General features: G+C 47.2%; 1 protein-coding gene across 2 annotated transcripts in view; it reads left to right on the forward strand.

The window, feature by feature from the left end:
• FRMPD3 (FERM and PDZ domain containing 3) overlaps positions 1 to 16085 on the forward strand; it is a 74248-nt gene that overhangs the window by 23105 nt on the left and 35058 nt on the right. For both annotated transcript variants that reach the window (XM_012727245.1, XM_012727244.1), the window contains 2 exons: positions 9615 to 9719; positions 13491 to 13598. In XM_012727245.1, coding sequence (XP_012582699.1) covers positions 9615 to 9719; positions 13491 to 13598 — 213 coding nt within the window. The remainder of the gene's footprint in view (positions 1 to 9614; positions 9720 to 13490; positions 13599 to 16085) is intronic.

Genomic DNA, 16085 nt, shown 5'->3' on the forward strand with positions numbered 1-16085 from the left:
CCCAGTGTCCATTGCTCGGTTACAACCTTCTGGAAATTGTCATTCAAATGTATAAACTCTGGTACAAAACTTCATAGGCAAAACTTGGAGACCTTCTTCCAGCTCCAGCCTCGCTTAGCTTCCAAGTGTCTCTATTACACACCAGCACTGACGTCCAAGCCCCATTCCATAACCACAGGAGAGGTCAGTGTGTACATAAAGTCAGAGAAGGCATCCTGGAGGGAGCTGCATCTGACTTGGACCCTGAGGAGGGGGTGGGTTGGGATTTCCTAGGCAGAGAAGGTGGGAACAGTTTTCCAGAGAGACCACATTTCTGTACAAAGCCAGGGATGGTGCACAGGTGTACAACACAGGTTCACCAGTCAGAAGGATGGGATCCAAATCAAGCGCTGGCATGAACTGCCTCTCCTCAAGGCCCCAGGCCTCTTCTGTGTCGTTATGAACGACACACATGGAAACGCACATGCATACCACAGTCGCCAAGTGCTAGGCCTTTTCTCAATAGAAATTCTGCTCAATCACAATTTCCCTGCATCTGAGCATGGAAGCCTTACCCCACGGTAGGCATAACAGCCCTTCTTTCCCCACTTTATTACACATGTGTTGTTGCCTAGTGGACAGTGGAGCCTCAATCCTCACTCCCCAAACTTTTGTAATGAATGTGGTTACCAGTTCTCCTTTAAAAGCATGCTTGTGTGGTTAGAATTTAAAGCTCTGATCAGAGACCCATTGTGGGTCATTTTGTCAGTTAGGTCACCTCAAATCTCAGCTCCTTGTTGAATCCTTCCATGACTGCCTTTCTAAAATAGCATCAACCTGTCACTGCCTCCTAATACTGCTTAATTTTCCACCAGAATGCATTATAAACATAACATGGTTATTTGAAAATAATTGTAGATTCACAGGAAGTCACAACCTAGTGTGGAGACATCTTTGCCTACCCTTTGCTCTACTTCTCCCGAGTTCCATCTTGAATAACGACAGTACCATCTCCAAAGCAGGACCTTGATGTGTGTGCATGGTTCAGTGTCAACCTGTCAGCTATGTGACAGAAATGTAGTCACCAACACCATCAAGAAACTGAATATTATAGCCACACATACCTTCCTCTTAACTCCAGACCCTGTAAAGCATGAATGCATTCTCCTTACCTGTAATTTCATAATTTCCAGAATATTATAAAAACAGAATAATATAGAATCTAATCTTTTGGGGATCCCCCCCCCCTACTGCATAGCACCATTGAGATATCCAGGTTGTTCGATGTAACAATAGTTTATTCCCTTTTATAACCATTGCATGGCATTTATGGTTTGGATGTACCACATTTTCAGTCATCTGCCCATTTAAAAACATCTGGGTTCTTTCTGGTTTGAGGCTAGTTTTTGGCTACTACAAATACAGCTTCCATAAACATTCATGTGCAGGACCAGTGCCCAAGAGTGCAATTGCTCAGTCCTATATTAAGTGCCTGTTTCGTTTATTAAGAAACTGCCAGGCTATTTTTCCAAAGTGGCTGTACCACTTTACATTCCAATGAAATATCGTGTTTAGATATATTTATTAGCTAGCCCATTAGAATGACAGCCTCACGGGGGTAGGGACTGTGTTTTGTTCACTGCTCTATGTCCAGCACACTGGTACACAGTAGAAACTCCATGAATATTTGGTGAAGAAATAAGGGAAACACAGCTTCCAGCCATCAGAGCAATAAAAACTAAAATGTCCAAACTTAGATGTAGAATGGATAACCTAACGTTCCTCTTTTCCAGCTCCCCCGTAAAAGAGCCCCCACCCCCCTCGCCTTTATCCCCTAGTTCTGTTGCCTTCACATGGCCCATCCTAAGACCTTTTTGCTATGGCCAGGCTGCTTTCTTTCCATTTTTGAACAATTTATTAATTCTTCACCATCCTGTGAATTCTATCTCATCTAAAACATGTCTGTTTCTTTTTAGACCTGGCTTGAGATGCATGTCTTTCAAACACCTTTGACTAACCTCAATGGGACATTTTCATTCATTCATTCATTCATCAAACATTTATTAAATGGCTATTCTAGGTGCTCTTCTTGGCTGGGAAGATAGCAATCCACAGGACTGATAGGGTCCCTAACCTCACAGAACTTAAATCCCAGTTACTGGTCTTTGCTCTCTAAACACTTAGAGCAAAGAAATGAGCATATATACACAGGGGCAGTAGTCAAACAATGAACAACCTCTACAGTTGTGTCATCCCATCAAAACATAAAACAGCCATAACACTGGAGCAGAGTCTTGGAGGCCATCTAATTGTACCAAGTGTTAGCCCTTTCATTGATCATTTGCAAAGAGGTATCTGGGCAGAGTCAGGTACACCCAGTTTAGGGTGGTGGCTACTTAGGAGTCAGTGTGAAAGAATCCCTCAACATTTTATAACAGGTGTTGCCAGTGCGACCTTACATCAGCCTTGCACACATGCACAGTCCATCCTCATTACCTGCAGATTCCATACTTGCAAATTCACCTATTCCCTAAAACGTATTTGTAATACAAAAAGCAAAAGTCATAGTGCATATCTGGTCATTTACGGCCATGCGTGGATCTTGAACATTTGGAATTGCCCAACGTACCTCTTCCCAGCTGAGGTCCAAGAATATGATGGTCTACTTGTTGCGGCTGTCATACAGAAGTGTCCCGAGGATGGAGACAGTAGGGGGCAGTGCAGTGTAGTGTAAGAAGCTTCATCTCTGGGGCCTATTGCAAGGGGTTTGAATCTCGAGGCTGGCAGCAGTTAATGGGATGGCCTAAGGCAAATCACTTAGCACTTGAAGACCATATTTTCTCCTGGTATAATAAAGAATCTGGAACCTACCAGATTAGTTGTTTTAGAATTTAAGATAATTAACTATGTGAGATATACACACACTCCCCCTAGGAACAACTGTTCAGCCTTCATTAGTTCAGTGTTCCAGATGACTTTATAGAACATAATTACCATTATGAGAATCTACTGAAAAGATCTCTCCAAACTGTAGTGAAGGTTTCTTGAAGACCCCCACGTGTGTCAGAGGTGTAGCCCCTGCATCACACACCCATTCCTGTGTCCTCACCAGGCTCTTGGCATTGCATGGCCTTGTAGAGACTGGTGCCTTTTTTTTTTTTAAGATTTATTTATTTATTTGTGCATACAGAACTGGGGTACAGGCCAGAGGCTCAGAGGCAGCGAGAGGTTTCACCAGAGACAGAGTGGGGAGCAGAACAGGCAGATCGATGAAGCACACTGCTGAGGGGAGCAGCAGGCGGGTCAGGAGAGGTCTGCCACGCCATGTGGCCACCTCCGGGGCAGGCGGGAATCGAACTCATGCGGAAGCGGCTTTAGATTCTCAGTGCAGTGCTTTAACCCGCTGCGCCACCAGGGAGGGCCGAGACTGGTGCCTTTTAACCAAACTCTTGCCATGTTGAAGCTTGATTAGCACTTCTTCCAAACATATTTCCTGATCATTCCCACAAATCTGTATTTTCCATAACAACCATGGATGATTGTGATGTACACAAGAATTTGGGACACATTGGAAGAATGATCTGCAAGGATCCTACCAGCTCCTGTTTCTCTGGCTGCTGATGTTCTAGACCTTATAAAACTATCTGAGAAGCTCTTAAAATTATTGCCTGGGGTCCAGCCCTGACCAGTTATATTAGAACTTCTGGGGATGGAACACAGGGATAGAACTTTTGAAGGGGCTCCCCAGATAATTTTGATGTACTGATCAAGAACTACTGACCTAATATGTAGTCTCTTTCACATGATATTTGACATTCATGGGATATTTTAGGCAGTCACGGGGTCTATTCCCAGGACTTCTCAAACTGTACTGCATTGATAACCAGTTAGGAAGCCTACATGTGAATAAGGTTATTCCTTCATCTTTGATCAACACCCCTCATGACTGAATGAATATTAATCTTGGTACCCTTAGAACTTGACACACAGTATGTCCTCAATAAGTGTTTTTAAATAAAGGGCTGGGTTGTGAGAAAGAATGGCCCTGGTACAGCAAGCAGTCCCTTCATAGGTGGTCAGTGAGGGTCATGAGTGACATGGGTGGGCTTGGAAGCTGGAAAGAGAATATGGTCAACTTTAGGCATTCCGAGTGCAAGGAAGGCTCCGGAGGGCCTGTATCAACGTCCTGGTGGGATCAAGATGGCCCTACCATTGTCTCAGGCTCGCACAGTGGTGCTCTGGGAATTGATTATAAGTAGGCTCACGTGTCAAAGAAAGTAAGCCAGCAGATAGGAGGGTAGGAGGCTGCCATCAGAGTTTCAGAGACCTGAGTCCCATCCCCTTAAAAATCCCTTTGTGGCCCTCCCTGGTGGCGCAGCGGGTTAAAGCACTGCAGTGAGAAGCTAAAGCCACTTCAGCATGAGTTCGAATCCTGCCTGCCCCGGATGAAACCACATGGCGTGGCAGACCTCTCCTGACCTACCCGCTGCTCCCCTCAGCAGTGTACTTCATCGATCTGTCTGTTCTGCTCCCCACTCTGTCTCTGGTGAAGCCTCTCACCGCCCCTGAGCCTCTGGCCTGTACCCCCGTTCTGTATGTACAAATAAATAAATCTTTAAAAAAAAATCCCTTTGTGATTACCAAAATGGAGTCCTATCATGCACCAAAATGTTTGGCTATATACCCAACTTTGGCCAAGACATGAGTGAGCACCATCCTAAAATCTGTACTAACAGACCCACCAAATTAAAAAAATGGCCATACAAGTCACCAGCTGCTGAATTCAGACCTGAGGGAGAGGCAGGCTCTCTCATCTGTTGCTTATTCCACTGACTGCTGGCTTCATATCTACTTCAAGGGGCTGCGGTAGCCCCGGAGGTACTTAGCAATTCTAGTCCCGTGTTTCAAGCCAAAATGCATTTTAGCCAGAAAGGGTGCCTCTTGCAAAATGAGATTCCCAGATACTTAGAGGAAAAATGGGGTCAGTGAAGAGCTCAGCTATCCCAGCTTTAAAGTACTCAATTAATCTGTGCTTAATGGGTTAGGACATTTTCAACAATATAAATTCCTGGGCCCTAGTCTCCCAGACATTCTGACTTCTAAAGTCTAGTAGGGGTCTAGAAACCTGGGTTTTGACAAGCACTCCCCTCTGTTTCTTATCAGGCCAGTTTTAGAAACAGTGAGTGTATGCTAATGAGTTTGTGCAAAAATTGGCAAATCTTTTCTGTAATGGGTTACATAGTAAATGTTACAGTCTTTGTACACCACATGTGGCAGCAGAAAAAGCAGCCACAAGCAATATGGAAATGAAGATCATGACTGTATCTGATAAGGCTTTATTCCCAGAAATAGGGCCCATATTTGACTGGCTCTTAAAGCATGCTCCTTACTTTTCCTCAGTACCACATGTGCATTTTGACCAGGACGTTTCCAATTTTTAATATTTTAATTTAAATAAATAGCCCTAATATTAACAACAGCAGTCCCCATAGCTAAGTTTTGGAGACATTTTGGGACAAGGGTACCTCTCACAGGCCCTTGGGTTGCACTGCAAAGCAGGCATCACCTGTGTGTAAGCACAAGGCTAGACGTGACTCGGTGACTTTGGCAGAGACCAGCTGGCAATGAATGAGTCACCATCAGCGATTAAGTCTGAACACTGAGAATAGGCTGGAGTCTTAGAGACCAGCAGGACAAGGGTCAATGAAGAATGAGGCACAAAACAAGCTGAAAATAACTCGAAATCAGACACCGGAAATGATTTTTACCCCTGAAAAGATTGGCAATTCCGTTTCCTCTTCATGACTCTGTGCCTATAAATATCGGAATCTTTTATTTATAGTGGAATCTCTAGGACAGGCTCTAATCTTGCACTTTTGATAGAAAGAACCAGGAGACCATCCCCTACCCATATTTGAGTACATAGAAAGTCACCAGTTAGGGTTCTTCCTATGTTCAGATCCATTAATAGGACCACTGGAGAGCCAGATCCAGAACCAGTGGATGAATGTGAGAAGGGACTTCAGCTTCAGACTCAGGAAATCTGGGTTCTTGTTTCAGCTCCACCACCAAAGTTGATACTTTGTCAGTCATACCCATTTCCCACATGTAAAAATGCAGAGTGCGTGGCCTTGTGGCCACTCAGATCTCTAGAGATGCTTTGTTGTACAGCATGCAGAAGGGCCTCCAATTGCAGGTGATATGCAGAAAGGAGTGACTATCAGGCAGGATGACAGTTTCACCTGCTTCCTGTTTCTTGCACCTCAAGTGCAAATTTGGGTTATTGTGGAAGATTCAAGCTGCCTGAATGTGCTATACATTTTTTCGTTTTCCTCATTCCATTGCTACTGCCACAGCCTATAACCCTACCCAAGATTTGAGCACCAGGCTGGGACACAGAGACTCCTATGAATAAACAATCCTGTGATCACTTTCTTGCAGTGATCTCTAGCCCTGGAGTTCATTGTGCTCTATCATCTGCTGCCCACAAATTGTCCCATGGCTTAGGCTGAGATCTCTAAGGTTCCTTCAGCTCAGGGCTTCTCTAATTGGGCAGCACTTTGAAGCCATATTGATTTCAAAAAAACTGTATTATTTAAATTTACTTTTATTTATGCATACAAGAGCTTGGGTGTAGGCTAGAGGTGGGGGACAGGGGAATGAGATGATTCACCAGAGATATAGGGAGCAGAACAAGTGGATCTACTGAAATACACTGCTGAGGGGAAGAGCAGGTGATATTGGGGGGGCCGCTGTGCCATGTAGGTCAGCTCCCTGGCCCGGGATCACACTCAGGCCAGGCCAGTGGCAGGTGATAATTTCATAGCTCTGAGACTTTAGCCCCTGCACCACCAGGGAGGCCTCAAAAAAGTCACTATTTTTAAATAACAATCCCTGGACCCACCCCCACGAATTCAGATGTAATTGTTCTGGGTGGAGCCTGAGCCTGGGCCTGGGCTGGGGTGGGAGAGATTCTTAAAGCTCCTCCTGTGTTTCTGCCCTGCAGCCAGGACTGAGCCCTACTGCCTGAGGTTCTCCAGGACTCAGGTGGAACAGGTGGCCCTTTGCAAGCTCCTCTGTGTGGAGAATGGGATTGCTGGCTCCAGAAGATAACACAGATGGGACCAGGACCCAAGACCTGATGAGGGCATTTGTTTCTGGTGTGTCTCTATTTCAAGGCCCTGCCCTCCTGTGGCTGATCTGCTAAATGAATCTCAACCGCGCGTTAACGGCAGAAAATAGCTTAATGTATTGCCTTCCCAGCTGGCAGGGACCTTCAGAGGCCTAACAGCAGGAATTCTTAAATGAGACCCCACGGGTTCCATGGCAAGGCTGGTTTGAAGGTTGAAGGTGCACCAAACCTTGATTGCCCCCCACCGGCCCCCGTCTTCCTCATCTCACTAAAAGGCACCTCCTCCATTCTTCCTTATTTCTCAACTCTCACATAACTCATCAGCCCCTTTGTTTAGCATCCTAGCTATGCCTCCATATTATTTTAACTGTTTTATTAGAGTCAAGCCGTCCCCTACTGTGGCCTTACCCTCTACACTGTTTACCCACACAGCAGCCAGAGATCAGAAATAGCCCTTTAAAATGCATGTCAGACCTTGTGGGCTCAATGGAAGTGATCAGGTTTTTTCTGCCCTCCCACCGTTAGTTTCCATGATGGACACCTGGGGTCTTGCACGCACACCTGATGGAGACACCTGGAGTGTGGTATGGGTGTGTATGAGTGGGCACACCTGAGCCAGGAGGGTGAGGCTAAATGGGCCGCAACGTAGAGCATGGCAGCAGAGGGCTGGCTGGCAGATGGCGTGCTGCAGGGTGCAGTAGAGACCAGAGAAGAGCTCACAAGACAACGCCTGAGAGCCCAAAGAGAGTGAAGATTCACCAGGGGCTGGGAGGTCTACCAGCCTCCTGGGCCCCTGGCCCCCCGCCTGCCCTGCACCCAGTTGCCTCACTGCAAATGGTGTAGAAAGACCATAAAGAGCCTGAAAAAGCCGCTGAGGGCTCCAGGACTCTCCTTTATTTACCCTTCTGCCCGGATCATAGAGAACCTGCCCTGTGATTTGCTGGTGCTACAGATCTCATCTCAAAATCCTCCAGCAGAGTAAAATCTAGTCTTCTCCCCCATAGCTATCAAGGACCTACATGACCCCACCCAGCTGCCTCTCTGAGCACAACTCTCCTGGCTCACCCCTTAATCATTCTACTCCCGGGCCCTCCCTGGTGGCGCAACTGGGACACAGCACTGCAAGCGGGCCACCGCCACTTCAGCACAAATTCGATCCCCAGCCCCACAGATGACCCACATGGTGTGGCAGACCTCTCCCGACCTGCCCGCTGCTCCCCTCAGCAGTGTACTTCGTCGATCTGCCTGTTCTGCTCCCCACTCTGTCTCTGATGAATCCTCTCACCACCCCTGCACCTCCGGCCTACACCTCAGTTTGTTTGCATAAATAAATCTTTAAAAAACTCATTCTGCTCCCATCACACTGGGCTTCTTGGCTATTCCTCATACACCCCAGTGCTAATCCCACCTCAGGGACTTCTTTGTTCTCTCTACTGCAAGGTTTTCTCTAGCTAGCCTCACAACTCATCCCCCACCCCACCTCACTTCCTTCAGGTTTCTGCTTAAATACCACCTCCTGGGCGAGGTCATTCCTAACCATCCTATCCAAAATAACACCGCCATTACTGTCTGATTCTTTTCTGTCCCTCACCCTGCTTGATTTGCCCTATAGTCCTTATTTGTCCCCTCAAAGATATTTGCTCATTGTCCCCACTAGAATGGAAACTCCATGAGGCCAGCGAGTCTGATCTGACTTCTTGCTGAATCCCTCATCGCCTGAAATGGTGCCTGATGCAGAGCAGTATCTCTGTCACTTGAATAAATAATTATTCCACTGTCACTTGAAAACATAAATGCCCCCAAAGACATGAGGGCTCCCCTCACCAGAATTCCTCATTTCTTGGGTAGGGGCTAGACTCTTGCATTCGCTAACCATGTTTCCTGCTGACTTTATGGGAGTGTTTGCAAGAACTAGGGAGCATAGTTGATTTGGGGGGTATTTCTATAGGATTAGAGGAATGAAGCCAGGAGACCTGGCAAAAATTCCCAATGTCTCTGTTTCTTAACAGTGTAGGAACTGCAGATAAATCTTGAAGCACTAAGCCTCCCTTCTACCACATCTAAAATATTATTTTTATGAACCTCCTTCCTAGGGGCAGGATATATCAGAGATGAATATGATCATTTCTGTAAGTCCTTTGAGATGCTTGTATTCAGATGTAATAAAAACTACCATTTAGGTATATCTCACATTAAGAAAACCAAATACATAAAATTTCAGTGTATGTTATTGCTAAAGAATTTTTGCAAAGTCCCCTAGGCCTAGAGCATTAATAATGGGATCAATGTACCCAAATTCATTTCATGGCCAACTTTTTCAGAACATAACAATCATACGAGGAAGCACTTATCACAACCTTGCACCTAGGAGGGAATCGATATTTATTGGCTTATTGCTCAGTAAGGCAGAGTCTGCCCGTACTGAGATATCTTAACTCTGACATGGCAAAGGTCAGGTTTTCCCAGGGGTGGAGAACTCACCAGCCCTCTGTTCTTTTCCCAGTCCCCCAAATCTGCCTTCATCAGTGCTGCAAAGAAGGCCAAGCTGAGATCCAATCCAGTGAAGGTCCGATTTTCTGAGCAGGTGACAGTTGGTGAAACAGATGCAGTAAGTACAATATCATCTCTTCTTCCTCTGCCCTTGGCAAGGCCAGCCTGGCCATGGAGGTGTGCTTCTGGTGTGGTTGCTCATCTGCTACTCCTCAGAGTGGACAGCATTACAGAGGACTTGGAGGGAGAAGACCCCAGGGCCCTGGGAGGGTAGTGAGTGAGGAGAGGCATCCACAGGGTTCCTGGGCCTGCTGGGGAGAAGGGACATGTATCAGTTCACCCAGCGCATTGGCCTATGCTCAGCACAAGTGCACTGTAAGCATCTTTTGGCTACTTGATAGCAGCAGGAAGGAAGTAGTGGTTTTCTGCAGATCCGGAGGAAGAGTGGCTGGTATAATTGAGGTCTCTTGAACAACTGAGCTGTTCACATTGAAGTGATCTTACAACTCCACATTGTACTAGAGAAGAGCATACAGCCATGGTGGAAACAGCCTAGGGAAAATGATACAGCTCTCATGAAGTCGTGGAACTTTTATTAGGCAACTGCTATGTTCTCAGCCCCACAGCAGATGCAGAATAAATACCTACTTTCTGCCACTGCATTCCTCTAGTGATAATGGGGGAGCAAGTGGTTCAGATAGAGGCAATGTGGAATCCAGTGCCCAGTGGCATAATTTCAAGGGGCAGGTGATGTATGTCAGTCCATGCCATGTAACTGCCAATATAGGACACCACAGCCATCTGCAGTCTTTGTCACTGCTTTGTGGGATTTTCATGAACTGAGCTTTTGCCGCCAGATGAGCAAATGAGAAGAGGTGGGTGGAGAGCGGGAAGATATGTGTTCAGCATTCATGAACTGTGGCCAGAGTCCCCTCGGAATCCAAGGATGTTGGTGACATCCCAGTGGAGTGGGGGCCCAGGGAGGATAGGCAGATCTGACAGGCAATTGTCTGCTTTTGCAACGTGTCATGGATATTTGTGGGGTTCGTGCGCTGAGGCGCAGCTGCAGTTGTGAGAAACTAGCAGAGCTAGTGCAAGCAGGAAACCAGGGTGGGTGGGGTTCCGGATGTCGCTTTAGTTCATTGAGGCAGAGCCTCTCAGAGGGATAGATAGCCCGTGTCCTCCGGCCCCACTTCTGTGGCCTTGGCCAATTCTGGGCCCACGCCCTTCCCCTTCTCCATCCCTCTTCCAGGAAGGTTGTTGACCCCAGGGGACTAGTGGGGGCACCCACTAGGTAAGCCATTTGAGTAATCATCTGGGGTTGGGCTTCAAGTCAGTCCTGGCAGAAGAGGCTTGAGAGAAGCAGACCCTTGTGGGCAGAGAGAGGAAAGAGAGCAGTGTGGCGTCCCTGCAGATCAGGTGAGCTAAGGTCCCAGTGACTAAGGGACATTTGTGTCCTGCATCCTTGAAAATCCAGAGGAAATGTGACTTGAACTTGGAAAGTACAGACTGGCACCCCTGTTCCATCTCAGCATTGCAGAGTAATTCACCAAGGCAGGCCACCAAGGGAAGAACTACCCAGCTCCCTTCCCTGCTTCCCCACCTCTCCCTCCCTTCCCCACTCTTCCCTTCCTCCACAGCTAACCGCAGCCCTCACTCCAGACAGTCTGACTGCAAAAGTCCCAGTAGAGCTAAGGGTCTCTTCTCTCGCTCCTGAATAGGTGTGGTGTGAGGCTCTGGTCTGTGAGACAGACATTAAGTCCTCCACACTTGCCATACCCAGGCAATTACCTGGTGTCCCAACAGCGCCCCCACTCTGCCCCCATCAGCAGCTTGGACCCCTAGTGTGTACCTGGGGGAGTCCAGGCCAGGTGATCCAAGATTGTCCTATCATCCCTCTCTCTGGTGTTCCAGGCCTTTATTAAGCAGCCGGCACAAAAATAAATCTTGTGGGCGTTCCTTGCCAACTCTATTTTTAAGCAAAATCAATTAAGTAATTATCTGAGTCCAACCCAGTGTGCTAAATAAAACCTGTCACCGCTGAGCGTCATCAGCCTGGGGATCCGGGCCTCTGGGCTTGGCAAGAGCAAGGCATCTCCGGATCGGATCGGGGAGAGGATCCGCGAGTCATGCTTTTCCAACTTTATATCCGATTTCTTCCCCGCTGTGGCTTGACTCCTGACTCCACACTGCTGCCAACCGCACCCCGATCCAGGTGAACTTGCTCCCTTCTGTTTTCACACTTTGTCCCTGACAGTCTCTGAATCTGGACTTCATATGCACCGTTGCCTTCAAAGTCTAAATCCAGCACCTCACGAAGAAAACTTCACTACCTTATTTTTTATTGAGATGACATTGCCTTTGAACATCATGTGTGTTTCAGATGTACATCACTGAAAATCAACATGTGTCTGTATTACAATAAGTTCACCATAAAAGTCCTGTTCTATCTATCACCCTCCAGTCGACCCCCTCTCCCTGAAGCCCTATCTTTTAACTGTTTGGTTGCTTTTATAATTGTTCTTTAACAGACTCACGTCCGTGTGCCAGGGTCCCTAGCACAGGAGTCAGACCAGAGCCAGACCCTCTCCTTTTACCTTGTCCTCATGGGCTTATTAACATAGTGCTGGGCACGCAGGAGTGACTGAATGAATGCCCACCGAATCAAGAAGGTGGCCATCCGATGTAACTGCTCAGTTCCTTTAGCACTCTGGACATTGGCCCAGGGAAATGGGTGACAAATGAAACCATTCAGCTAGGCACAGATAGAGCCACTCCTCATTAGTGTCGTGGTGAGTACCTCACCTGTCACGTAGGTATATATTAAGCACCTAGTGAATATTTACTGTGTGCCGGCAACTTTGCTCAAAATCAGGACTACAAATAGTGAAGAGGATATCGCTGCTGTGTTCTAAGTTCACCACTGAATTATTCTTTAAAAAATGCCTTAAAAGAGCTGATAAAGGTATGTATACATTGCTATAGGAACACATGGGAATGCTAGGTCTGATGGTCCAACAGTATTCACCTGGTGGCTTTACAGAAATCATATTTAACCTGGGTTTTGAAAGCTAGGAGTTTGCTAAGATGAGAAAGAGAAAAGCAAAAAGAAGTCTTTGTTGAATGAAATTTTACTGCAAATTTAACGTGCACTACTCTATAAGTAAACAAGTACCTGGACCAGAGCAACTTGCTAAGGAATCATCAGGTGTTCAGAAATAGGTATTGCTAGTACTATGCCAGTCAGTGATGCTCAGCAAGACTATTTGGCATGCTGTTGGCATTTAGCGTGTCAGGATCAGAGATGCCAAATGTCCTGAAGGGAGAGATAGACCTGGATGGCAAACTGTCAGAGCTACACAGGCATGAGAGAGCAGCCTGGGTACGAGGAATGGCAAGACCTGACTCTGGAGAGGTAGGCGGGGCCAGGCCAGAAAGGATGTCGTGAGGGAAGGCCTCGCAGAGCATAGGCATGCGTGTGGATGCAGTCGTGGTGTACGAGGTCCTGGTGAGATGGACGGTGTCAGGAGATAAGAGCAGGCAAAGTGACTCAGGCTGCTGGGAGCCTCCCTTCCCCTTAGTGTGTGGAGGTCACTGTGGGCCAAGCAGCAGTCTAGACTCTGGAGCTTTGAGCCACGGTAAATGCAGGTGTGCTGTGACGTCAACGGAAGGGTGAGTTTTTGACAGAGCCTGACATCTTTTTGGAGATTTTGGTTCTGGCCTTGATGCAATGTTACTAGGGATCTTCCTTTTCCGTTCTCTGTTCTTCCATACCATTGGCTCCTTTGTCTCCTTCACTTGCTCTTTGCTCTTCCTTTCTGTGCCCCTCCGCTGACTTCCCTCCTCCTTCTAAATGTGTCCCTCTTATTCTTTCCCTGTCTTTTCACAGAAAATGATGAAAAAAGAAGCCCTTCTCCTCATACCCAATGTCCTGAAGGTTTTCTTAGAAAATGGGCAGATCAAATCTTTCACATTTGATGGCCGGACCACTGTTAAGGTAGATACCGAGTCTCCGCTCTCGGGTCAGCTTTCTCCTCTCTGCAGCATACCTGCTGGTCCCTGGAGTCCTCTGAGTCTGCACAGAGACCCTCACTGCCTGACAGGGTGGCCTTTGAGCTCCTGTAGCACCAGGCTGCAAAAACACACCATCCCTGGATGGGGTGGGCGTGCGGGAGATTTGCATGTATGTGTGAGTACATGAGTGCGCACATATTGGCATGAACAGGCAATGCTTAAGTGGACCTCTGCGTGTGAAGTGCTTTGCATCCATGTTACATAGAGTCATTTAAGATTCTGAGGAGCTAAGCAGTGTGAAGATCATTAAACCATTTATAAAGTAAAAGTGATTTATATTGATACAATAACACCTACGCAAATTTACACACAGAAATCAACAAACACAGTCTCTCGGGAGATTAGCTTAGCCACACCGTGCTTTTTAAGTAACAACCAGATCTCAAGCACTGAACCAAGATGTGAAAAGCCCAGCAACAGCCCCTTTGGCTGTTCCTTGAACAGAAAGAGCAATTTCCAAGCTGCAGTTCTTAATGACTCAGCCAGGCATCTAAAAGTTGGTTCTTCTGATCCTGAGGAAGAGAGGCAATAATACGACTGATTCCCAGGGTTACTCTGCTATGAGACAGAAATATTTGCTTCTGCTCCCTCTAGACTCTGTGGAAAGAGAATGCCATCCAAGAATGAAGGGTTTCATGCAGCTAAGCTGCCTAGACTGTTAGGCCACTAAAACACCTGCCCAGAAAGCCACCTTGACTTACAGGGGTCCTGAAGTAACCCCACTGGGGCCAAGACAACCCTCAGGAAATAAAAATGAGAGAGAGAAGTGGTGGTGCATTGGGTTCGACAGAGCACTATGAAGCCATTGGGTTCGAGCAGAGCACTATGAAGCCATCTGCAGCCACTGCAGCTCAAGTTCAATCCCCGGCCCCGGAGCTTACCCACATGGCACGGCAGACCTCTCCTGTCTTACCCACTGCTCCCCTCAGCAGTGTACTTCAGTAGATCTGCCTTTTCTGCTCCCTGCTCTGTCTCTGGTGAATCCTCTCACCCCTCCCACCCCCTTTTCTGGAGTGTACCCCAGTATTGTATGCATAAATAAACAAATCTTTAAAAAAGAGAGTGAGAAGCTCCTAGGCCAGGAAACTTTCATGTTATTAGAAGCTAAAAATGGCCTTGGCAGTGTACTTAGCCAGGGTTGCCACTGCCCCCTCCTGTCTTGATGGCTTTGATGAACTTCTCCAGGTGTTTTGGATCACCTCAATGATTTGACCTGCTACTGGCATTTAGCATCTCAGGGTCAGAGATGCTGACTGTCAGAGGGAACAGGGAAGTCCCTGAATGATGAAAAATTACCCTGCGCAAAGTGTCAGTAGCATCCATGTTGCAGATTACTGTGCCATGTTGATTGAACCCAGAGTTTCTTTGGAAAGCCCAGGTCTAAGTGGGTCCCCCATGCCACACAGGAGCAAAACACACTCATCAGTGTGCCCCGGGGTGATCTCTGTGTTATTGTCTATATATAGGAGGGTCATTGAAATGCAAGTAGGCCACCTGGGGGTGCCCAAACTTCCCTTCCATATGTGCATAGCTCTGTGTCATGATCCCTCTTGGCGTTTATCCATAGGTCAATGTGTGTTACAGATCTGTCCCCACACCGGAGGCTTCTCTCTCCCCTTGGAGGCTTCTCTAATCCTCCCCCCACCTCATGACCTCAGCGCCATTCTGGCCTTCCAGGACTGCAGCGTCCCTGGGCTCATGAACTCATCCTGACTTCAGGGACAGTGTTTGGGCTATTCACTGGAACTTGGATAGGCTGCCAAGCCATTTGTCCCACAGAGGTACCTGCGTGAATTGACAGCCTGGCACAGAGGCCATTACACTTGTAACACCAGTTGGCAATCACCAGCTTGGCTGTCCACAATCCCAATGCAGCCGAACTGCAAAGAAAACCCCGTTTGTCCCTGCCAGCAACACTGGCGTCTCTGTGACTGCTTGGATAATACAAAGAGATACTCTCAAGTACCGACCAATTTCCAGTCTAACATTTGAACGGCGAAGCATCTTTTAATGTTCACTGAGGGGCTTGTTTGGCTTCTCTGGCTGAGGGAAGTCGCCTTCCCAACCCCACTTCTTTCTAGCCTTTGGGGACTGTGGAGGGCTGACTCCAGGAACATGCACACACTGGAGCCAACAGATGCTGAAGTCACAGCAAATAGATGGCAGGAGTCTCAGAACTGACATTTGGGCAGCCCCCACAGATGAGTTTCCAGACACCCTAACATTAAAAGTAGGGCAGCAGAGCAGACGGAGCCCCCGAGTAGTCAGATTGATGACTGCACACAAAACACGTGATATAGTTCCTCTGCGTGGATGCATTTTTCAAGTTGCTAAATTGATCATCTCTAAGAGCCAGCTACCATCAAAACTGAACATCTTGCCAGTAACTCAAGTCATTTGATTTAGATTA

The sequence above is a fragment of the Condylura cristata genome, unplaced genomic scaffold (genome assembly GCF_000260355.1).
Source record: "Condylura cristata isolate star-nosed mole 26May11 unplaced genomic scaffold, ConCri1.0 scaffold00019, whole genome shotgun sequence".
Taxonomy (NCBI): domain Eukaryota; kingdom Metazoa; phylum Chordata; class Mammalia; order Eulipotyphla; family Talpidae; genus Condylura; species Condylura cristata.